General features: G+C 40.6%; 4 protein-coding genes across 7 annotated transcripts in view; 1 reads left to right on the plus strand and 3 right to left on the minus strand.

Annotated features, from left to right (window-relative positions):
* Positions 1 to 4751, minus strand: part of ldb1a (LIM domain binding 1a) — a 28461-nt gene extending 23710 nt beyond the window's left edge. For 2 of the 4 annotated variants that reach the window (XM_072678096.1, XM_072678095.1), the window contains exons 1-3: positions 4507 to 4751; positions 4284 to 4322; positions 1074 to 1174 (exon numbers count right to left, since the gene is read on the minus strand). In XM_072678096.1, coding sequence (XP_072534197.1) covers positions 1074 to 1101 — 28 coding nt within the window. In that variant the 5' untranslated portion in view covers positions 1102 to 1174; positions 4284 to 4322; positions 4507 to 4751. The remainder of the gene's footprint in view (positions 1 to 1073; positions 1175 to 4283; positions 4323 to 4506) is intronic. The other 2 variants (XM_072678098.1, XM_072678097.1) reach the window with 1 other exon arrangement.
* A 4637-nt stretch (positions 4752 to 9388) lies between these two features.
* Positions 9389 to 13136, minus strand: polr1c (RNA polymerase I and III subunit C). Its single transcript, XM_072676971.1, has 9 exons — positions 13046 to 13136; positions 12740 to 12811; positions 12196 to 12303; positions 11952 to 12084; positions 11703 to 11822; positions 10546 to 10698; positions 10241 to 10390; positions 10022 to 10138; positions 9389 to 9917 (listed from the first exon to the last, which is right to left on the minus strand). The coding sequence occupies exons 1-9, from the start codon at positions 13118 to 13120 to the stop codon at positions 9799 to 9801; spliced, it is 1047 nt and encodes a 348-aa protein (XP_072533072.1). The 5' UTR covers positions 13121 to 13136; the 3' UTR covers positions 9389 to 9798.
* A 308-nt stretch (positions 13137 to 13444) lies between these two features.
* Positions 13445 to 19488, plus strand: pcgf6 (polycomb group ring finger 6). The gene is made up of 10 exons (XM_072676972.1): positions 13445 to 13749; positions 14039 to 14138; positions 14285 to 14381; positions 14704 to 14759; positions 14879 to 14938; positions 15082 to 15202; positions 15850 to 15877; positions 15958 to 16056; positions 18430 to 18516; positions 19168 to 19488. Exons 1-10 carry the CDS (start codon positions 13642 to 13644, stop codon positions 19213 to 19215), a joined length of 804 nt encoding a protein of 267 aa, XP_072533073.1. The 5' UTR covers positions 13445 to 13641; the 3' UTR covers positions 19216 to 19488.
* Positions 19489 to 20449: 961 nt separating this feature from the next.
* On the minus strand, positions 20450 to 23612 carry inaa (internexin neuronal intermediate filament protein, alpha a). The gene is made up of 3 exons (XM_072676973.1): positions 22534 to 23612; positions 21450 to 21574; positions 20450 to 21293 (listed from the first exon to the last, which is right to left on the minus strand). Exons 1-3 carry the CDS (start codon positions 23575 to 23577, stop codon positions 21041 to 21043), a joined length of 1422 nt encoding a protein of 473 aa, XP_072533074.1. The 5' UTR covers positions 23578 to 23612; the 3' UTR covers positions 20450 to 21040.
* Between the last annotated feature and the right edge of the window lie 1635 nt (positions 23613 to 25247).

Consider the following 25247-nt stretch of genomic DNA (forward strand, 5'->3'; position numbering starts at 1 on the left):
TGTTATATGGGCCCCTTACACCTATAACCTAGTAAATGTGCTTGAGACATATTAATTGACTTAATCACACAGAGGGAAGGACCCAAATGAACAAAAAAAAAAACCCAAACAAATAGTATGTATCTATAGAGAGTCATATATTATAGGCCAGTGGTTCTCCGTCCTTGTCCTGGGATATTACTGCCTTGCATGTTGTAGTGCTTTTCCTGCTGCAACACATTCAGCTGGAAGGCCTTGTACAGTTCACCAGGTGCATCAGGTGTGCTGAGAGCAGGACAAGCCACAGCTCTATACTCTGAGCAAACAGATTCTACATATTATGTATACATATGAATGTATGTATTATATAGCATGTTTTACAGGGTTCTATAAAGAACCCCTACATAAGGAGCCGAACCATATTACCAAACATAGAACTAATTATTCACATGGGAGATATCAAAACCCTGTTAAAATAAAAATGGCATTGCATTTCTGCTAAAATTGTACTATGTGCTTTAGAAAGTCAACTTTAGAACCCGTGCATTAAAGCTCTTTATGAGGAGTAGTGCCCTGTCCTCTGGAGCGGTGTCTGCACGTAGGCTACAACAACGACTGCGAGACCTGCGAGAAGAGCTAACGTCACATGAGAAAGCGTGCACTCAGCACACGGATGTAAACCAGTCAGAGAGGCTAATCAGGTCACAGCAACATTTCTTCCTCTGCACAGGAAGCCAGAGCTCTGAGATCACAAACGAAAGTACCGAGTGCAGCGGACTGAACGCCCAGGCAAAGCTCCCAAAACGCGCTGGGCTCAAGAACAGCGCTCGCTTCCCCCCCTCTGCCACAGCGAGCCATGTTAGCGCGCCTAAAAGTAGCGAGCAGCGCAGTTCCAGTGCAGAACATGACACGTGAAGCTCCTCGCCAAAGCTGCGTGATCTCTGCGGCACGCAGCATTTCAGCCTTACAAAGCTCGCGCCACTGTGCAGCGCTGGACTGGACTGGACTGGACTGGACTGGACTAGACTAGACCGGACTGGACTGGTGAAGTGTAAAAGTGCGTGTGGCTGAGCAGAGGCGGCTGATGGTCTTACCTGGGCAAGCGCAACCTCCAACAGACATCTTCTCACATGTTTGGCTCTGCTCGTAACAGAAAGCGGCTGTCGAGTCCACGCGCTGTGAGCATGGGCTTCCTCTGAGGAGCAGAAACAGACGGCGAGGGGAGGGCAGTGAGGAGGAGGAGGAGGAGGAGGAGGAGCACGAGCGCAAAAGGGAATAAAAATGTAGAAACAAGAGCTAGCGCTGCTACAAGCAGGAAGCAGGAATTATGCTCCTGGACGACTCTGCGCCCCGCCTCATTAATATGCAAACTGCGATACTTGTGGGAGTGGAACATATGAGTGTGTGTGTGTGTGTGAGAGAGAGAGAGAGAGAGAGGAAGCGGGCGCGCGCGGGTGACAGAGACAGTGACAGTGTGACACAGCGAGGTGACACAGATAGAGAGGCAGAGAGACAGAGAGAGAGAGAAAGAAAGAGAGAGCTATGGAGATAAATACAAAGAAACAGAGAAGGAGAGGAAGAAAAAAAGATGGAGAGAGAGGGGAAAACAGGGAGAAGAAGAGAAGGAGAGGAAAGACAGAATATGGAAAGTGAGGCAGGAAGAGTGACAGAGAGAACGAAAGAGAAAGGAGTTGAGGAAGGAAATGAGATGGACAGAGGAAAAAGACAAAAAGGGAGTGAGGAAGAAAAAATGTAGAGAGAGAGAGATGAGGAAGGAAAGAAGAGGGAGTGAGAGAAGGAGAAAAAAAGATGAATGAAGAGAGAGAGAAAGCCAAAAAAAAGTGAATGAAGAAGAAAGAGATGGACAGAGAGAGATGGAGATAGCGAAAGCAGGGCAGAAAAGGGGATGAGAAACAGAGAGATGGAGAGAGAGAAAGATGGAAAATGGGAGTGAGGGATGAAGAAGTGAGAGAGAGAGAGAGAAAGACAAAAAATAAGTAAAGAAGTCGTCAATGGACAGAGAAAGAGAGAGAAAGGGCCGAGGAAGAAAATGAGATGGACAGAGAGAGAAAGACAAAAAATAAGTAAAGAAGTCGTCAATGGACAGAGAAAGAGAGAGAAAGGGCCGAGGAAGAAAATGAGATGGACAGAGAACGAAAGACGAAAAAGGGAGTGAGGAAGAAAACATGGAGACAGAGAGTGAGAAAGAGAGAGAAAAGGGAGACAGAGCGAGAGAGAGAAAGAGAAAAAAAAGGAGAGAAGAAGAGAGATGGAAGGAGAGAGAGTGATGGAGAGAGCAGGGAAAAAAGGGGATAAAAAAAACGAGAGATGGAGCGAAAGAAGAAAAATAGACATTGAGAGAGCAACAAAAAGCGAAAGTCAGAAACAAGAGTGCAGAAAAACAGATAGAGAAAGACAGGGAGAAACAATATGAGCAAAAAGAGAGAGAGAGAGAGAGAGAGAGCGCAAGAGTTTTTATATTGTTTTTTGAGAGCAGCTTTGTTAAAGTAACCTGTGAGACAGATTTCAGCCCCCCACACACACTGTGTGTGTATATATATATATAGGTCATGTGATGTGGCGTAGTGTTATTTTTCTTGTTCATGTGGATGTATTGGCTATTTTTGCCTTGTGCTGCTGAGGGAGATAAACAGAGTCAGTCAAAGCCCAGAGGCACAGAATCATTACAGCCTAGTGGAGCTATGGTGCCACACACACACACACACTGCCTCGTCACTCCCTATGGTCTGCCGCACGACTCACACCAGCCAGAGTGAGACATACACTCCATCTCCTGCTGCATTACTGATCTCTCCTGTCCTCCTCGCGCAGCCCTCCCTCTACCTTTCCACCTCTAAAATTACAGCCAGATCCCTCCATTCCTTCACACTGTTCTCTTTGTTTTCCCTTGTCTCCCGTTTTCCGCTCTCTGCCACACAGTCCTCATTTATTTGTGCTGACAGGCGAGCGCTAACGTTAAGAGCTACAGACAGTATTGGTTAAAAATGCAAAGCCCACCTGGAGCGCAGGGCCACTGGAGACTCGGAGGAGCCTGAGAGACACAAGCTAATGAGTAGAGTGATGTGGGGGGTAGAGGTGGGGGGGTTAACTTCTGCCGGGAACAAGTCTCTAAACGCAATTCGGGAATCCATAAAACAAACACATAACACAAGAACAGTCCTAACTGCATAGGACTGCGCTGCTAATTAGCCTTGTAATATCCTTAAAACACCTGCAGTTGGTCTTTGTCTGCGAGGCTCAGTTTCAATCCTGCCTCCCTCTTTGCTAAAGCTCAGAGCCTCATTGGTTCTCTTTGTGTTTTCCTTTCCCGAGAGGACAGACAGCCCCTGGTCCACCTGGCATCGCTCTGCGCTGCCCCTGTGATCGATCCCTTCACTTTCACCCCACCTGCTCCGCCTTAAAGCCGTTCCCTCCGGCACTTCGAGCCACCGAATCTCACACACCACTGAGTCCTTCATAGGGCCTGTCAAGTCTGCTGACTGCTCTGCCTCTGGAGCTTTAAGAAGCCCTGGAGGGGAGTGTGTGTGTGTGTGTGAGTGTGTGAGGGAGTATGAGGTCTGAAAGGCTGAGTTACAGCCTCTTGATCTCAAAAACGCACATCCCAGCAAACCGAGATGCGTTTAAAGCAGACCCTCGTCAGCCCTTGTTACCTGTCACTTAAAATCAATACACTGACAAAAGAGGCAGCACTTCTTTCAGAAAGCACCAGGGCATTCCTGTCATGCCGAGGTTTCCGTAACATGGACGGGGAAGCAAGCAAAGGAGAACTTTTTTCTCTTTATAAAATTGTCAGGGTTCAGGTGAAAACTGCAGGGCTTCTTTTTACATACTCAACCTCGACCCGACCTCATCTCTGCTTTCTGATTTAAGCAAGGTTCCCTGTTAATCACTGAAGAGTGAACTGACCAAGAGGATTCCCAAAATGGAACAAAGAACAAAGAGACGCGCAGTACGACAAAGTCATTTCACAGGAAATGGTTCTCCTCTGCGGCAGCAGCTTTTGTGGGAAATGGCTTTTCTTTTTTTTTTTTTTCGAGGCAGAGATTGGGGCTTTGAAGCCCTGAGCCTCAGGAAATGCACTTCACCACTGACTGCACAATCAGGTCTACTTTCTCTCTCTCTCTCTCTCCCTCCCTCTCTCTCTCTCACACACACACATGGCACAGCTCTACTGAAAACAATAATGGTGCCCCGACTGACATTCCCTCTCTCTGACTGATGCACAGCAGGGTGAGAGCGTCGTGGAGCCATATCCGTTCACCTGCGTGCAGGAACACACTCACCTTTCCTTCCAGCCACGTCGCCGACCCCGCTGAGGCCACCTGAGAAACACACGCAAAACACAGGGCTCAGAGGAAGCACTAATAGTCATTCAATGTGCAAATACAGAACCAAGCCGTTGCCCACTGCACAAGATACCATCACTGTCATCAGGCTTGGAAAATGACAGCAGTGACATTGCTTCACGCTACAGCAATCAACTGACAACGTCCCTCATCAGCCCACCTCTTTTATCTCTGTCCAAACCTGCAATGTTTGTGGTGGAGCAAGCACTGAGTGCTGACGGTCTGGAGCTGGGTCAATTAGCCTTTAAAAAAAAAAAAAGAGAGAGAGAGAGTGGACTGACAGAGAGAGTGAGAGAGCGAGAGAGCAAAAGAGATAGGACAGGCAGGAGACAGAGGGAGAGAGAGAGGGGTAATGTTGTGGAGAGCTAGAAAAAGAGGCGGGAGAGAAAGAGAGAGCTCACAGATCCACTGGAGAAAAAAAGGGAAAAAAAATATGACGCAGATCCAGAGCAACTTCTCTCCAGCCCGCCGTACCCAGAGAGGGCACTGTCGCCATGGCAACCGCAGAGCAGTGATAGCTCGCTGGGGCACACAAGGCACGGCATTATTCTGTCTCTCACTCGCTGGAAATACACAGCTCCAGGCAGCCAGGCGAGCACACGCACCCACTCACTCACACACACACACTGGCAGACAGACAGGCAGGCAGGCAGGCGGGCAGCCGTCTCGCATTCAATTAACTCCACCAGCCCTGGGCCTCACCGTCCAGCCACCTGTGACCAACTCCAAGGGCACATTGGTCATTAAAGGCTGTTCGCAGATCAGGCTAAAATATAACCTGTTTGAACCCTAGGTTTGCTTTTCCCCTTATTGACCTTAATAAATAAATAAATAAATACATTAAAAAAAAACACATAGTCAGACAAGATGTGTTTGGTTTCTGAAGTTTCAGCTTTTTTAAATGATTTGTTTGTTACATTTTTCCTATTTACACCCAGTTTGGTACTGCCAATTAACCCACTCTTTCGTAGCTCCCCCTAGCACTAGCAATGCTGCTGATACTGGGAGGGTAAAGACTCAACACAAAGACTCTCCCCTCATAAATGCAAAGCCAGCCTCTGTCTCTCTCTCTGAGGAAAGCATTGTGTACCTAGCTCCAACGCAACAGCTAACAGACGCCTGTGCCGGCCAACATCGCTTTATGAGCGATGAGAGGAGACAGCGGCAGCTATTCAGCCAACTGTGCTCTCTCAGACTCCAGCCACTGATGGCAAAGCATCATGGCTCAGTATTTAGACTTGTGACCCCTGGGCCATACACTGACATCTAGGGGCAATCTTGTGTATTTTCAGTATTTTTGGGAGGTGGGAGGAAATCAGAGTATGCAAAGTACCCAAAGTACCTGAATGAAAAACCACACAGACATAAGTAAAACACAGAACAGAGGAGTGCAGATCAAACCCACAACCCCAGGCCCCTGAAGCTGTGCGACATGCACAATAGTTGCGGCAGCACAGTGCCACCTCATATTATATTATTTGATCATTGCTGTTATCTTCATTTTTGCTCCTTTCTCATTGTTTGACATAATGTGAATCTGGCAGTTGTTTTTTATGTCCTTTTTGTCAATATTTCATCATGAGTGGACCAATAGAAATTCTCCAAAATGACTTGACATAAAATCTTTTAAACCAATTCTTTAAGGTATATTACTTAATAACTACCATCAATTACTCAGTAACTACTGTGAAAGTACTGCCTTATGTTATATTGTTATAAGAGTGAGGGACTTCAATGTTGGCCTACATACAAGTTTAGGGAGTTACAAAGTTTAAGGGGGTTAAACATTAATAAACGGATGAAAGGAACCAGTCACGGATCAGAACTAATGTTGACCATTCCTCTCGTTGTCCTTTAATGAAAGTCAGTTGAAACTGTTTAGTTGCCATGTTCGCTCCCAGGCAGAAGAAATCACCTTGCAGAGTTTTTTTGGTTTGTTTTATGCGGGAGCTTCAAAATGTTTGCCCTGGTTAGTGTTGCCTTCTAGTTCTTATTTTGTGTCTGAAAATATTAGAAGAAATGCAGTTCTTGCATTAGTGTAATCAGTGATTATATGAATCAGTGGAAACTAATGCAAAGACAGAGATATGACTGAAAGTTGTAACTGCTCAGCTTCTGTAACACATTCATAGAAAGTCTTTTTATTTCTTTCAAAATCAAGGCATTTTGCTTTGCTACAATAACAGCATCTACTCTTCAGAGAAGGCCACACATTAAATGTTTGAACAACACTGTGAGGATTTGACTTTACCCACAAGAGCGTTAGTGAGGTTGGGTGCTGATGTTGGATGATCAGTCCTGGATGAGAAGTGAACTTCACAATTCTCTGTTGCTTCCATATAAAACAAAACTGAAGCGATTTAAAAAAAAAAAATAATAAATCAGTGTAATAATGCAATACTTACTTTTGCAACAGAATCATACACTACATGGACAAAAGTATTGGGACATCTGCTCATTCTTTGTTTCTTCTAAAATGAAGGGTATTTATTAAAAACTAAAAAGCTAATCCTGCTTTTGTTGGAGTAACTGTCCCAACTCTCCACCTCAATGGATGGTGGATGGTGCACCATTACCCCAGAAAGCACAGTTCCACTGTTGCACAGCTCAGTGCTTGGTTGCTTTATACCCCTCTAGCCCACAACTGGCATTAGGCATGATGCCAACAGGTTCATGTTTATCTGCTCCAGGGAGTCCTATTCTATTGGCAATACTTCTCTACAGAAACTAAATGTTATAAATGGTGCATGTGCGTGCATTTTCACATCTGTGTCAGCAATAGGTGCAACCTAAAGTAGCTGAAGGCATTCATTAGAAGCACTGTCCACAAACATTTGGACATTTAGCATATTGTGGTTTAAGTCAAGATAACATCATGATAGCATAATATTATATTGTGACCCCTACTATCCCTCTACAATATCATATGGCCAGTTACTATACACCACTACTGCTGTTGTCATGTATGCAGTCAGCAGCACTCATTATCCACTGCACTTCACCAGAGCTGTAGTCTATCTAACGCCATGGAGGGATTACAGGGATTACCTGGAACAGAATAATACTTGCCTAAAAAAACTACAGGCAAACAATATCAATGCATTCCAATCCACTTTAGAAAAGGAGCACATCAAACTGAACTCAGTGGGCTAATGGAGAGCGCGTCTGATCTGGTCTTGAGAGAACTGTTTCCTTTTTCCTTTCTCAAACACGGGTTCTGGTCAAAAGGATATGAGATTTTTTATTTTTTATAGTTTAAAGATGGAAGGATCTGTTCCCAGCTAAAAGTAATGAGCCAAAGCTGTGAAGATCAAGCGAGCAAGTAGGGGGGTAAATGTGCTCAGCTATTTTCAAAAGAACTTTCAGTTTTACCTGGTTCCAGCAGAACCAGTGGAATCACCCTCAGCACTGCTTTAATGATGAGAGTATAAAGGAAGGTGACCCACTTTATTGTGCCACTTCTTTCAGCAGCCAGCTGCCGCAGATGATGTCCTGGCCCAATTTAAATAGTCTTCTGTGCCTGCATACACACACACACACTAGTGTGTGTACGGGTGGGTGGGTGGCTTGTTGGCAGAAACATGCCCAAAATGATGCAGTGCAGCTGTAGTGACTTCAGCCTCCTCCGATAATTAGCGTCAATGGCAGAGCTATGCAGCCCACTAAGAGGAGAGACACTGACATCTAAATATCCTCCATCCCCTGCTGGATAAAAAAAAAAATTAGAGAAAAGAAAGAAAAGAAAATATTTGTAGGTTTGTATAGGATTTATCATATAGTCTCTATTATCATTATATACTGTTAGAGGAAATAGTAAGTGAACCCTTTGGAATGACCTGAATTTCTGTATTGATTACTAATAAATTGTTGCCTAAATTAGAATTACAAACAATCCACTAAACTATTCGCACACAGAGTTGTACTGTTCAGGTCTTTTATTGATCACATTGCATAAACATCCACAGTGCAGGCTAGAAAAAGTAAGTTGACCTCTGTATTAATGACTTTTCCAAAAGCTAATTGACAAAAGGTGTTCCAATTAAAGATAGACTGGATAAGTGTGGGTTTCACAGATGCTTTGTGCATACAAAAATAGGCACATAAAGCCTGCATTGTTTACTATTAATTTATTTATTTTCCCCATGACCATGACTTATTTTTGCAACAAAAAGTCATAAAGAGGAATAGCTCACAGTAAAATATGGGGGGAAAAAAACAACAAAAAAAAATTGTATAAACTGCTACTACAGCAGCATGCTGAATATCAGGAGAAAAACTTGCAGATAAAGGCATGTCTGAACAGCTCTTCATGGGTTTCAAACATCCTGCCAAATGCTATTACCTGAGGTAGACGAATTCTCGGTTCAGTGCTCAAACGCCACTCCGGCACTACATAATTAATCCATCTGGTGCAATTACAACATTAAACATTAATTAAATGGTGTAAGAGGAGTAAATAACATCACTTAACTTCAAGGCCTAATTAGTCAAATGGTGGGATTCGTCACCACTATGTCATTGACAATTATGTACTGGCAAATAAAGCCTAAAGTGTTTGTACTGGATAGAAACCATCGTTAAAAATGAAAATTAAAAGGCAAGACAGTGACGAGTACAAGTGTATTAAAGGACTCCACTTCTACACTGTCAGACTGTAAAATGGTTATGCCTACTGGGGGGGACTGATACCTCAAGTTTCTTTAGCTGAAGCCTCCAAAGATCATGAGTGTTTTATTTGCACTGACATGCTCAGAGTGCACCAACTATCTGTCTGTGATAAATGCACTAGTGTGGTGGTACAGCAAAACCTCTCATCAAAACAATACAAAGATTCTGCTAGAAGCTTGTTTCTGGATTCAAAGCTAAGTAAATGCAATCGTTCAGTGTGGGATAGCTTTCAATCGACTTAAATACTTGTTGGAGCAGCTCCACCAAAATACTTATATTCAGAAATAATATCAGAAGAACCTTTTATAGTTTCCAACATGAATGCATGCACATACAGGCATATGTCTACAAATAGCCATATTTTCAAAGGGAGATAGTCAATAACAGATGTTTAATACAAAAAAAATTGTACAAGGTACATTTTTAGAACAAATAATATTCTTGAGATTCAGCACATCATTGGCACTGTTTTCTTCAGACATAGGACCTTTATTATCACATCCAGGTGGTAATTATCAAAGAAGGATTTCTCAGCTTAAAAAAAAAGATCACTTTGGAAAGTCAATGCTGTCCAAAAAAAACAAACCTTTGGGCCTAAGCAGACTTTTCTGGCTAACTGAGAAGTCCTGCTTTGTGAAATACCCCCTGATCCATAACTCTGCTTTCGTAATCAGGAAAACAACAATTTCCCAGCAGTGCACGGCTTTGGCTACCCGCCCAAGAAAAGTCCTTATTATATACAACTGTGGTACATACACATACATATATAGCCACTTTCCTTAAACTATTCCATTTCAGAAGACTCCAGCTCAGTCAGGAATTTCTGGCACTTGGCAATAAGTACATTAATTGCCTCACTGACCAGGACATCAGGTGGTAGAATTCCAGTAGACTCCACTGAGACTAAAAGATATTTAGAAAAAAGAAAGAAAAAAAATGAGCAAGTACAGTAATGACAACTGAAAGGACTAGGACAGTGGGGAATGCATGCTTAACTGAGAACTTACATATGAAGTGATCCCGCACTCGTCCTATTTTTACCAAATTCTTTAGATCTTCATGTCTGAGCACTTCCCTGCTGCATGTGTCTAGACGACTGTTGACCACTTTGGCCATCTGTTTTCCTAAGATAAACATGTGCAAGAGGTCATTAACTGCATTCTCATGCAAACTCATGTTCCAAATAATATTATTGCACACAGCCTTAACTGAATCGAACATCCTACCATTAATGTTCTTCACTTCAATGACTCCAGCCGAGAAGCAGCGCTTTAGTCTCTCAGCTTTCTCTCCTTCAACAGTCTGCAGTAACGTGATCTCAGGAAGCAACCTGTAGCTAGCTGTGGCTACTGGGGAAAACTTGGCATGGTCTTTGCCTAAATTGCGAAAAGAACAGACACTTATTTTATCAAATCAATCAATCAATCAATTAATTAATTAATTCAAAAATATATATACATCACTATGTGAAGATGTGTGTTTTTTTGTGCCTTTGTGATCTACATTACTTTCAATTTAAACATTTATTCACCTATTCCTTTAACACAGTGCATAACTATGTCAAGCTCTTGTCCTGGCCGAAGCTGCGCCAAGAGGATGTCATCATGTACCGGACCAATCTTAGCATCAGCAAACACATCCGCTTGGTTGCCAATAGGTACCCATGTTATGTCCTTTGAATACACTGAAAAAGCAGATCATAAGGAACAGTTTAGCAATCAACTCAAAACGACTGAATATGTCATTCAACATGCGCTTCTTTAGTTTACAGCAGGAGCTTCTTGGCTAACATTGCTAACAAACACTGGACTTAGACTGCCAACAATCTTACGTCATTAAATCCACGCCAAAATCTTTGCTTCAAAATGCATTAAACAGCCAAGTTTAGTGAATAGTGAGGGCAACTGAGAAGATTATATGGGTCTCTCTCCTCTCCGTCAGACATTCACACCACACCCTGCACCCATAAGGCCACTCATTCCGCACATGGACTTTTTTTCACTGCTGTTGCCTGACAGAAGGTACAGGAACATCCGTACAGTCACTGCACGGTTCTACAACAGCTTTGTCCCACAAGCAGTCAGAGTCTTATTTATATCTTCTATACTTTTCTACCTCAGTACCTGTGTTTCATTTGTGTTATAAGCTGTCTGCATTTAATGCCATGGCATGTTAAATATCTATGCACCTTACTCAGAAATGAGTCATATTTATTGTATTGTCTTTCAAGTTTAATGTTGTCACCTACGTCTGCGTTGTACTTTCTGCAGTCCGCTCTGTACTGTATTGTTTTGGTTGTACTTGAAATTACAACAAAAGCCTTGACTTGACATGGAAGAATTAGTTTGAGAAAATAAAATAGCAAGGAAATACCTTATTTAATGTATCCAAGCTAGAATTGGTAACTCAAAATAAGTTTTTTTTTTTCTTTTTTTTTTTTCAATAGACTAAAGTCACAGTCAAACACAGGACAAAAACAAAAAAGTTTTGACAGGACAAGTGTAGTCTTCTCCCACTGTATATCAAAGAAGCAAACGTAAAATATTGAACAGTTAAAGTAATTTGCTGAATTTGCAGCAGTCGGCAGTCTAAACTACACTTTCGGCTATGTCTTCTGCAAAATGTATGTCTTAATGGTATTGAATTATATGCAAGTCACATGGAATAGGAATACCGTACTCTACTTACCCATGTGATTCAAGTACAGTTCTTTGGGATCTGATGAGTCTTTTGCAGCTCTCATATTCCGTGAGCATTTGATCTTTAACTGAAGCTGAATTGTATCAATTTCTGTACCTTCTTCATCACCTGGCAGAAAAACAGAAAAAAAAACATTTTTCTTGGTGGAAAACTGAAATTACTTTATAGACAAATGTAATATTTAAAAACAAACAAAAAAACCCTTAATGGTGAAACAATATATTTAAAGCCCCTCACCAGCATTTCTGTACTCAAAAAGACGAGGATCAGCTTTAATGGGTATCAAACCAAGTCTATGGGCTAGGATCTCATCCTGAATGATAGATGTATTGTTGTAAATGAAAACCTTCTCAATTGCCATAGTTGGAACCTAAAACAAAACCACAAAAAGTAGTTGGTTAAAGGTTCTTGCTGACACATATTTAACCATATTTCTCCTTTTTGTCTTCATTGTAGACAGGCTCAAGCAGAAATGAAATACCTCAGCAAGCAATATCCGACGAAAAGCATTGGCAATGGCAGCATCTATTCCCACCATATCAAACTCCAGAGTGTTTTCATCCATATGAACAACGTCGAGCCTAAAGTTCTTTGTAAACAGAGCATTCAAACTTAAAAACTGGTGAGTGAAAAGAGCTATAACACAAAAAAGCTGGCCAATACGGTAATAGTTATCCTTTCTGAGTACATTGTGGACATCATTTACCAAGTCCTTCTACACTAAATAACAGTAAATAGAGAATAATTATCGCTGCTTATCTGAATTTAGTGCAGGGTGTGGAACAAAAACCTCCCTGTTACAATTAAATGTCATATTAAATAACACTTTTAAATAGTATGATAATATATTTATATAATTATATAATATAATATATTTATATTATATAATATAATATATATAACATTTATTTATATAATAGTATGATATATAATTTATATAAATAGTATGATAATATATTTATTTCCCATATATTCAAAGTGCTTCAACCACTGAACCCAAAACCTGAAAACAGCTGGCTAGCTACCTTTTGGAATTTCCCGAGGTCCCATGTGTCATCATAACCTGGATAATTTCCTGGGAAATCTGTGGAATGGACCTGCACATAGTTAAAAAAAATAAACCTGTAAAGTTACGTCAAATAACCAGACATAGAGAAATTCATTAATCAGAGTTCACACAAAATAAACAGCGATAAACAAACTCCAGCCCGTCACTGTGAACGTCCCTGCAGCTACACAGAGAAGTGCTCGTAACCGCGTGCGTTTCCCTTTTAGTACTAGACCTAACACAGAGCAGACACTGCGAGTCAACCGAAAAACGACGGACGTACATTTCTAACTCCAAATTCACCCAAAATCACTCTGTCACGGATCTCATCCACGTTTCTCATAGGCGCCGCCATCATACTTGCTCCCCCTGCCTCTTCTCCACCCCGGTCCAAGCCTCAACCCCCATTTCAAAATAAAACACCCTTACCATTGAGCCCTCTCCGTGCCTCGTTTGGAAATGCTTAGTTAGAAAAAAATACTTCATTTTTTTAAAGTCATTATTATTTTCATGTGATTGCAAATACCGTAATTCATACGCTATTTTTTATTCGATTTATTTAAGCGTATAATAGATAAGTAACAATCCTTATAGGGCGACTTTTATTCTATATAATCTGTAGTTAGCTAGCTATGTGTTTTTGTTATTGCGCGCCCTTTCCGCAGGGTCCGACTAGCGCGGAGTCCGACTAACCGGTGGTTGTTAACCGGAGGTGTGCGTGAAAATAACCAAACATTTGTCAAAGTTCGCTTAGTTGCTGCATTATATTTTATTTAACGTCTAAGTTGCCTCTGAGCAATTAAACAAGCCCACATAAGGCTGGATTTGTGTGTTTAAACACAAGCAAACAGATAAAAGTGAACGACTTAGAGCTAGGGGATGGACGACAGCTGTGGGAGAGACGAAAGTTGTGGTGATACCCACGACTCGTTTACTGAGGCTTTTAACAGCAAGACGCCTCAGGAAAAGCATGACAACGACGACGAGGTAGACTTCTGATGATTGACATGAGTTTAAGACGAAGCTGGGGAAAGTTTTAGATTAATGGGGCATTTATTGCTGACCTACTACATAGCTAGCCAACTAGCTGACAAGTTAACCTGTTAGCTAGCGACCTGCTGGAGCTATCTAGCTAAATGTAATATTAGCCAGCGCTAGATTAACCAGATTACGTTCACGTTTTCGCTTGACGTGTGCGACAAATGTTAAGCCGCTGATCAGGATTTCCTTACTACAGAATAACTGTGGATTATTTTGTTTTTGTCTCCTGTCATAGCCTCTACTGCCTCTTAAGGAGTTTTATCCCTATATTCGCTGCGCTCTCTGCACCGGATTCTTCATCGATGCCACTACCATCACTGAATGTCTTCATACATGTGAGCCCCAGTTCATACTGACAACGGTTATGTTATAGAGATGAGCCGGTGTTCATATCGGGAGATATACAGGAGATAATAGTGTTTGTCATTAAATCCACAGACTTTGCATTTGATAAACTGTGTGTTTTCTCTTCTTTCTTCAGTCTGTAAAAGTTGCATTGTCAAGCACTTTTTCTACAGCAACAGGTGTCCAAACTGTGACACAGTCGTCCACCAAACTCAGCCACTGTACAATATAAGGTATTTGCACATTCAGTTCGTTCCTGGCATTTGCATTAATGAAAAAAAGTCAAAAAACACATGAGATTTTAAACAAAAATCAAGTAGAAAAGGTATGTTTGTGTTTTATCTGACCAGAAGATTTTCACTGTTTTCACTGTTTACTGCCACTAGTCCAGGAGATCCCCCTGGGAGGTTGTTATGGCAGTGACCATCCCTTGAGTGTTCACCTGTTTTGCTACCTGTTCCTCTGGGACTCTCCTGGAGTGTTTATCTCTGTTACTGCTGATGCTGTAGTTTGTTTCTTTTGCCTAATGTCTGCCTCATTCCTTATTTGTTTTAGACCTGACAGACAATTACAAGACATTGTTTATAAGATGATTCCAAGTTTGGAAGAAGGTAAATCATGTACTCGTCATGTATTAAAAATCACAACCACAACTCTTCTTCTGCTACTTTTTATTTATACTTTGTATATACATTAAATAATAGTAAATGTTTTTTTCCCCTACCTCTAGTGGAGAGGACCCGAATGTGTGCATTTTACAAAGAGAGAGGACTTGTAGTGCCAAAACCAGGTACACTGAATTTTTTAGCTAATTGACAACATCTGTCTCTTGCTTATTGCCAGAAACACCTAATTGAATTGTCCACTTTGTCTCGTATTTACTCTGAACTGCACTGTTTTTATTAAGAGCACTTATGTTCTTTCCCACTTTAGTGGTAGCACCAGTTCTACTTCCAGCAAAGCCTCCGAAACAGAAACAGAAAGACATGGTGCCACAGTCTGTTTTTACCATTCCTCCAGAACTAGATGTATCTCTGATGCTGGAATTTGTTGGGTGAGCATTATTGCTTTTAGTGTTTGATTTCCAAGCCTGCCTTGAAGTGTCTCACCACTAGATGGGGTTGTCTTATCAAAAACAACTAGAGACCTATTGAGTATTCACAAATATAAAGTCAGCATGAATTACATGATTGTACAAGTCTAAGGGTTGTACAGGAGTTTGAGAAAATGATATGTAAAGCATTTGTTTGTTTAAAAATGAAAACAAGATTGCCTCTGTTTTTTAGCTTAACAATTTCCAAATGTCATCTTGAGGAAGGCCAGCATTTACAATTACCACCCAGTACCTCATTTCAGTACATACATCTAATCATTACTTAAATAAGGACACAGTGTTATTTGATTTAAAGCACCAAAAGCTGTTTTGAAAAAGCTCCCTTGTGGAAAAGTAAATGAGGTGCTTTACATACAATAAAATCGGATTAGCTAGCTGGATTCCACGCACAAGTCAGGAACCAAATTTGTAGATAATTATTTATCAAAACAAAAAAATGGGCTGATTTGTTGATTTTTAACCATTAAAAGGTCACTAATTTCCCTGATGAATAGTTTTAAAACAAGTTTCTTGATTCCCTTTCAGAGTACTGTAGGGTGGTTCTCTTGCCCAGCTTTTCATGTTTTTGATTTATGTTTGATTCACAGGGCTGAGAAGGGCATTGAGAATTATAAGGTATTTAATATTTTTTTTCTACTTTTATAAAGCTTTAATCTGACCGATTATGTGAACCTGGCAGTGTTTTCTTCCCGTAGCCCCTGGAGAGAAAGTATGTGCGTGTATCAGGTGAAGCCACTATTCGGCATGTGGAACTCTTTATCAGAAGAAAGATGGAACTGAGTCCTGATTTGCAGGTACGGCAGCGTGTAAAATAGAGAGCATCTCAGTTACCAACAGTCTCTTCACAGTTCTTCTCAGACATTCAAAGAATGTTTTGAGTTGTCAAAATCAAACATGCTTAAAATAACAGCAGGCCTCCAATCAGTTCCAACGCTTGTTTAGAGGGCTGAAGATTGACTGGTTTCTCCTTTCACAATATCAGATCATCTGTGCCACCAAAAAAGAGTGGCTTTAAAAAAAGATTCCGACCAGAAAAAATTCCTGTAAGTGTGAACGTTTATTAGAAGGGGCTAAAAATCACAGTGTTAAGCATTACTATTAAGATCATCTTAACTGGAGCCCCACCCCCCAATTGGTTCTGAAGATGCTCATAATTGCTATGACTGATCATTAGCTTCATCATTGCTATTGTGTTCTGCATAGCAAAAGTGAAACATACAATGTGATGTAGGACATAATACAAGTCCCAAGTGCATGGGTGCATTCAGTAGTTGAATTAATTCGTTAGAAGGGGTGTCCACAAACATTTGGACATAGTGTATTTAGAAAGTCTTGATTTGAAAATCACAAGTACTGAAAGTCAAGTACTGTCTGCATTCCAAGCATGGATGTTCTAGTAGAATGCTTTACTCAGTCATCCATAAAGGGTTCATTTAGGGATATCTGGGGATACCCTTATCTGTAATTGGAGGATTTGTGCGTCCGTCTATGTTTCTGTGAAACTGACCAGTGGACAACTCGTCTCCTGTCGCTCACTGTTTATGAACTATTTTAATTATACATTCCACTACTTTTGTGAAGCTAAGACTCCACCAGAAAACCAAAAAAAAGTGTCCACTTGAGTAAGGGTATGTTTTCACAGGAAATATGAAGAATTTCTATAAAACGTGGGTATTATCGCATAAGCAAGTGCCTTTAATGTTAAATGTATGAATATATGCAAAGATTGAGAAAATACCCTATAATGATTAGAAGAGATTAAAAAGAAAAAGGAAAAAAGCAATTTCAATGCATCCTCATCTTCTGCCCCTGCCCAAAGCACTGTATTGTCATTTAATTAAGTTGCTCTTATCCAAGCCCTTGGTAAGACAGTGGTCTTTTGAAAGACTGTGTCTGGCTCATTCGAGCACAGTATTGTCTGTCAGCAGTTGTGATTAACAGTCTTTTTTTTTTCTTCTTCTTCTTCTTCTTCTTGGTGAAGAAAATGTGAATTTTCATTATTCACATTCATGGAGTCTGGCTGTACTTAGCAGACCAAAATGACCGCAGGCTGGAAACCAACTGTGTGGGAGAGATATTATAGGAAAAGAGAAAAAAATAAAACTATATATATATATATATATATATATATATATATATGTATGTATGTATGTATGTATGTATGTATGTATGTATGTATGTGTGTGTGTGTGTGTGTTTGTTTATACACGTGCACGCACACACACACACACACACACACACACACACACACATACATACATACATACATATATGGAAAAGTTGCCCTGTGTTGTGAATCTGTGGCAATGTAAATTAGTTGTTGGGGACAGCAGATTGCAGGTGGCTAAACGACCGTACCTGGATTAGTGGCTTAAGGTAATTTCTTGGCTGTCTCTCACTGCAGTCTTCTGCAGCTAAGACTAATCTGAAATGTTACAGGGTAAGAATAAAGGACAAGAGAAGGAGAAAAGACATTAGCTTGCTAGCTGTTGAATAGAGAAAAAGATTGAGATGAGGGAAGAGGAGATGGGCAGCTAAAAGGAAAGTATTGAACTAACAGTATACAGTCGTGTGAAAAAGTTAGAGCACCCCATGATAGCCCTTTGTCTTTTAAAGTATATTTTTAAACTTTTTATTTAAACAATATGGTGATGAGGTGATATAACTAAACAAAAAAATATATATTACTATTATATATATATATATATATATATATATATAATAATTTGTAAAATGTAATAAATAAAAATACTGTTTTCTAGGGACAAAAAAGTTAGGACACCCTATTCCCTAATTCCTCCTTGCTCACCTCCTATGCAAATCAAATATGTACAGTCTCTTTCTGATGGTAGATGCTGTACTTTGACTTCAGCTACCTATAAATCCTGTGATGACATTTTAGGATTGTTGGAGGCTTCTTTACACATTTTCTGGTCTGCTGTTGGACTTGCTAGGACGGCCTGACCTGGCCATGTTGGCGTTTTTTGCACTTTATTATTAAGAATGTTCTTAATAATAATTTAGCGGACAGTGGATTAAGTGTGTGTGATGTCTTAAGTGTGATTTCTTCTGCATCTATCAACCGATTTAGCTCAGTGTGTCCAGTTGCATCACATCAATGACTAAATCGATCAGTTCAACTTGATTAATTCTTCCTTCTCCTGCAGGTGGATGTTGTTTGTGGGGAGCATCTCTTAGAGCAGTACCAGTCTCTGAGAGAAGTGAAAAGCACAATGGGTGCAAATGCTCTTCAAGTAAGGATCTGATTTAATAGACTATTGTTTAATGATGGACAGAAACTGATCCTTTTATATCAGAAATGACACATTTTGACATGACAGTTTTTCATTGGAATCCGCTTGGCTTATGCTAAATTAATTTTCCATCTAATTTTCATCTATCAGTTATCCAAAAATTATTTACTGTAAAATTGTATATTATTTATAGTGTATTACCATTGTATACAAATACAAATGTATATGTACATAGATGAAACAAAAATACATAGTACTGACATTTTCTATATTAACTGGGTGTTAACTGGCAGAATTAATGGTGGTTGAAGAACTAGGAATTTTAAGAGCATTAACATTTTGTAAATGTTAACAATGCATGGGACTTTACAGAGAACTTACAATAGAATGGCACACGTCATGCGTCACTGTAATAGCTTTCAAATGAGAAACTGCTTGTTAAAACACCACATTTGATTTACACTAAACACAATGTAAGAAACTGCTAGAAACTGATTTACTTAGTCTAGAGGTTCTAAATGTAGCCCTCAAATACTTCAGCAAAAAAAATAGGTTTGGTGGGACTGAATGGGGGTGTTCATCTGCTTTATGTTAAAGGATTTATAAATAAAGACTATTTTAAAGATGTTTTTTTCCCCCCTGCAATCTTAGGATGGAATGCTGGTTTTACAGTTTGGACTTGTGCTTCCTGGTCAGTGAACAGAAGATACAGATGTATTTGATTTCTCAGTCTCTTGTCTGCAGTGAATGGAATAAGGGCTTGTTTAAATGTTGTCTTTCTTTGTTGTTTCAAGTGTGTCCTGTCCAAAAATGTCTTTCTGTAAATCATTATTGCTCCGCAACTGCACATTCTAATGAACCTGGAGCACTTTTCTAAGGACTTTCTTTTTATACAGGTGATCTATTTTATTGAAACACTATGCTTTATGAAATACTGGATTTTTTTAAGAATGTGAAAATTTGTGAACTGTTTTGTACTGAAATGCATTAAATGCATTTGTTTCCATCAAATAAATAAGTTTGGTTAGTGTGTTGGAATTTAATACCTTTGATTGGAAAGAGCTGGATTAAAGTAAAAGGGGTTTTAGTTTAGCTTCTCAATAGGGCTTATTAGTGAATGTCTTATGCAAGCCTGATAACAGGCTTTAAACGAACAGTATACCAGCACATACTGGACCTAGATGTGTTATTTCATTTGTGATTTACGGGCATTTTCATTTCATTTTGTTTTCTAGTGGAGTTTGTTTTTTGTTCTGTGACTCTTTGGCTGCAAGGTGCTGTAATGATTAAGTGTTATTTTTATGAATGCAAATAGGTCAAGAACACATAAAACAGTAAGTGTTTCTCTAGGCTGTTAAGCTGGATTGACTCACTGTATGAAAACGTGCGTTGGGGGAGAGATGCAGACAAGTGCAGGGACAAAGTGAAATTCCTCTGAGGATACTAGAAGAAGTAGGAACTGGTATCCTAGGCAACAGCATGATTGCACAAGTCTGCAGAATAGCTGAATGACTGATCATGAATTTAGAAATATAGCAATATCCACAATTTCCATATTCTAGGTAAGTAAAGCCAGTAAATTGCATAGAGTATTTTATAAAGCACACTCTTACTAGTGTTTAATTTTGCACAGACAACTACTTTCTAATGATTAGACATGGTTGTGCATTAATCTTCTGCTTAAAGGGGGGGTGATATTATTGAAAAGGAGCAGCACTTGCTATTTACCTTATTGATGTGTGGGAACAGTGAAAATGCAGCTTTTTATACTACTGATGTAATTGCAACAGCTCAGTGGCATTACATGCTGTAAACCTAAGATCCATGGAAGCCAGTTTCACTGTGATAACTGAAGCTTACTTTGTGTAGGGATCATATCCGAATGGCTCTCACAAAGCTGACGAGCAAAATAAGAAACACAGAACATGCAGACTAATAGAATGTCTTTATTGATTATCTATATTACACAGTCCAGTAAATGCAATGCATGTGATTTCAAGACATCAAACAAAAATGACACATAGAGCTCTGAAAACTATGATGCAGTGTGTGTGCTAGCTTTGGTTCATTTTTAGAAGCTTACTATTGGTGTCTTTCAGCAGTGACATCATATTTTTTAAAAATACTACATTTTAAAAGTTTATTATTAGATGTAAGAGATCACACAGCGTTTTACCTTCATTATGCTGTCGAATTGAGCTCCTTTAGCTTCTTTTGGTCCTGGAATCTTTGCTAAAACTAGAAGGTACAACAGTCCAAAAGAAAAACAGTCCCACTCTTATGCTGTGGAATGTTTTTAAGGTACAATCTCATATATTTGATTACAGAAACCATTTATACCTAAACCATTCACATCTAGCAGCAGCACATTCTGTAGATTGAAATACTGAGATATTAATCTAATTAAATTGACACAGTGGCCTAAACATCTCTGGTTCCTAGAGAAAGGTCAAGACAAAGGTTGACCTGAATATAGCAATGAAAGGCTATGTTGTTATGATGGATATTGGATAACGGAAATGGGCTAATTTGAATTGACATCCACCAGATCATTCTCTTTGTTCTTTGAGGTCTCCTCAGTGAATTCTCCAGTGGTCTCCTGTTGAGCTCCTGTCTTCGATTTGCCCTGCTCATCATCCTTCTCTTTCTTAGGATTGCGGGATGAGCTGGTGAAAGGTCGACCCTGGTAGCCGTAGTGCAAGCTGGATATGTCGTGGTTGATGCTAGAATAAGCTATCCCAGCACCAAAATGGGTCTCCTCTCCTTCAAGCAGTTTTCTTTGGCACACAAACCAAAACACTGTCACATAACCCTTACTTCACGAAAAGTATACTGATACAGGATAAGCTGCACAGAGCATAAACTTATATTTCTCATGTGCAATATTTTCAAACATTAGAAACTGAGGGACATTTAAGTCATAGTAGTTTTACCTGTATGCTGCAATTTCAATATCCAGAGCCATCTTGACATTGAGTAAATCCTGGTAATCCCTCAGGTGATGGGCCATCTCACTCTTGGTGTTTCTCAGTTCAAGTTCCAGATGACTAATTGTTTCCTGATTGAAGAGATAATCATGAAATCAGTGTGGGTCATCAAGCAAGTCACATCCATGTTGTTTAATCTAAGTGATTATTTGAGGCAAAGTTGATTCACAATTAGTTGTTATGGGGAAAACAGAGTAGAGACTACCCAATTTATCAGCCCTTATTTTATCCAAAAAACAACAACAACTGGGAACCCTTATCCCTGACATTCTGTAGGCGCTTCAACACATGGTCTGTGGTGGTTATATGCTAATCCTGATTAGCACTCTTAGTAGTCTTTAGTATGTTTGACATACAGAATTGAAAATGAGCTGATTTGCTAACTTGCACAAGAGACCTAAAGTGACATGACATATGCAATCCCACAAGTCACTGCACGTCATAAAGTAAGTGGTAGACATTTCAGTGACTAAGTACTTGGATCATGACCTTGGAAACCTATTTTGTGGAATCCTCTTTGTCTAGAAGCTTGGAGGTGGAATTAGTCTTGTCCATCTAATGTGAGCCAAGTTCAGCACCATGGACAGGGCTTAGTCATTGGAGGGTCAGCTTTATGGACTATTTTAAACAGGGGGGGAATGAAATTGAGTACCTACACTTTTCAGCCATAACATTAAACCCACTGATGGGTGAAGTGAATAACATTTATTGTCTTGATACAAAGGTACCTGCCAAAGGTGTTCCAGAAGGTGATGTGTTGGAGGATCTGAAGGGCCAAACTGTGATGGCTAAAAGACTGGGTAAGAACGGCAGGTCTTGTTGGGTGGTCCAAGAAGTAACAGCAACAGGATGGATGCCCAAGGCTCACTGATGCATGTGGGAATGATACTAGAGCCAAGTGGTTTTGATGTTATGGCTGTATATGTAGTATATGGAGATGTTTAGGTTAGTGGAGAACAGAACTAGTGAAACCTGGGCAGACTGGAGGTGAGACTGGAGGTGAGTTCTGGATGTATAAATGTAAACCTACCTGAAAACCTGCGACCTCAGCGTTGTGCCCATCCTCCATCTCTCGCATTTGGCGTTCCAGCGACTCGTTCGTGCCTCTTAGGGTCTCCATTTCAACAGTTTTAGACTGGAGCTGCCTCCTGTAGTCACTCATTTCCTCCCTCGTGGCTCTCATAACCTCGTTGGTTTTCGTGGCTTGCTCGTTCAGGTTGGCAAACTTGGCCTTGTACCACTCCTCAGCTGACTGCAGGTTTTTGGACGCCAGCGACTCGTACTGTCCGCGGATCTCCTTGAGCGCCGAGGTGAGGTCAAGCTTGGTCGTGTCCAACTCCACGGACACCTGCGCCGCCTGCATCATAGCGGTGAGCTCGGCCACCTCCTCGTCGTGCACCTTCCTCATGAAATCCATCTCGTCCAGCAGCGACTCGACCCTCCTCTCCAGCTCCAGGCGCGCCACTGTGGCGTCGTCCACGTCTTTCCTGTAGGACCGGAGCGCCTGCTCGGCCTCGTCGCGCGCTCTCGCCTCGCCATCGTACTTGGCCCGGAGCTTCTGCAGCTCATCCTCTACTCCGTCCCTCTCGAGAAGGGTTCGGTCCCTCTCACCGCTCGCCTCGTCCAGCTGCGCGCGCAGCTCCCTGATCTCGCGCTGGTACAGCTCGGCCAGTCTGGACGGCTCGCTGTGCTTCTGGCGCAGCGTCACCAACTCGGCCTCCAGCACTTTGTTCTGCTGCTCCAGGCTGCGCACCTTCTCGATGAAGGTGGCGAAGCGGTCGTTCAGGCCCTGCAGCTGCTCTTTCTCGTTTGTTCGTATGATCTTCACTTCGCTGTTGAGCGCTGACGTCTGGGATATGTCCAGGGGGGCGATTTCTCCGGGCGCCGGAGAGAAGACAGACCGGCCGGGCCTCCGGTACGAGCCCAGAGAAAGGCTGCGGGACACGGACGGCGTCCGGAAGCCGCCCGACGACATGGTAGTCCTTATTCGAGACGAGGAACCCGGCGTAAAGCGGGTTTCCCCGAATAGTTTTCGGTAGGAGGAGGACAGGTGGGCGTCTGAACCGTAACTCATGCTTCCCCCTGCTGAGAGTGCGCTGCTGCAGCGCGAGCGCTCGCTCTTATATAGGCTGCAGCTTGGACTCATGGACTGATCCAACCCCTAATCTGCAGTCAATTAGTTCCCCGAAAAGCTTCAGGAATGACCACTGATAACCTATACGAGCGGGAAACAGTCGCAATGCATAACGTAGGCTACATTACAGTAGTCTGTAACAGTACAGTAACAGTACAGTAACAGTACAGTGAGATGCACGCCTGTAAAACGTAGCGCTCAGATGGACCTGTCCGTTCTAGACGGGCTGAACTGATTTAACCTGCAAGGTGCAAAGAGTTACATTAAAACTCATGGTTTTAGTTGGCACTGTGACAATAGACTTTTATTTTGAATAATTCTGAGATTTTTAAAGGGTTATTTGGAGCACTAAAGGGGATTTCACTATTGTCACAACTTGTCACGATTTCACACTATTGTCATTTTCTTATAGATAGAATGGGTTAAAGTGTGCAAGAAAACCTAAAAAAAAAAGTTTCTTTAGTAAAGACAATGCTTGGTTTAATGGTTAACATATTAGAGTCTTTTTTTTAAATGATTTGATATAGCACAACATATGAAGATAAGATAATTTCCCACAGTGGGGAAATTCTCAGTGTCACAGCAGAAAAGGGATAACAAGACACCACAACAAAACGTGGATAAATTACCACTATATACACAATATAAATAATATAAGTAAAAAAAAGCAATAACAGTATTATTATTAATAACAGATTTTTTACAGATGATTGCAAATAGACTGTTAATTGCACAAATACCATGCAAATGCCAAACGACCGCACTTAATATTTTTTTCTTTCTCTGTGAACCATAATAGATCTAAAAAGAAGCAGACAAAAATGCTTTAAACAAAACATTAAAGACATTAAACAAAAATGAAATAGCAATAGGACTGAAAAGTTTCGTGGCCAGGAGTGGCCTGTTTCCTCATTACTTCATGAGAAACTAATGACATGAAAGATTGATTCCAGTTGTTGAATTTGCTGATCATGGGAACTCTCAATATATGGTCCAAAAGAGCTGTTGATGCAAGCATCATTAGGCTAAAGCCCACCTGACTGCACTTATAAAATAATTCCTACCTAATTTATCATTATCTATGTAATTAGCATATCTACACTGTACCTTTATCTACCTGTGCTTAATCACGGTTTATCTGTGTCTTTCTTTCATCAATCAGTGACTAAAGTGCTTAATAAAATGCAATGGTGGTGTTGTCCTGTACAAAGGCCTTTACACCAGCAGATGGAGATGTTTTCATTGTGTCATTACTGAACAGTGTCTTTACTGAACAGTGTCTTTACTGAAAGGTGGACTAGTGGTGGCTACTGTTAACTATGAACAGTAATAACATGAATGTAGTTGTATTTAAAATGGCAAAGGTATTATTAAAATAAATATACTAACAATAAACTTACCTCTTTTAACCATACCATCCTCAGCTATGCCCATAAAATACTGTAGATCTTAATTGGGTAAATATAGTACTCTAGATTTATTTTACTATACTGTGCAGGTAAAGGAATATTGATTAAAGGAATATTATTATTTCTAATATACATTCACTGAGCACTTCATCAGCAACAGTAATAACCTGCACATTTATACAATGATCAGCTAATCCTGTG

Source organism: Salminus brasiliensis, chromosome 4 (assembly GCF_030463535.1).
Source record: "Salminus brasiliensis chromosome 4, fSalBra1.hap2, whole genome shotgun sequence".
NCBI lineage: Eukaryota > Metazoa > Chordata > Actinopteri > Characiformes > Bryconidae > Salminus > Salminus brasiliensis.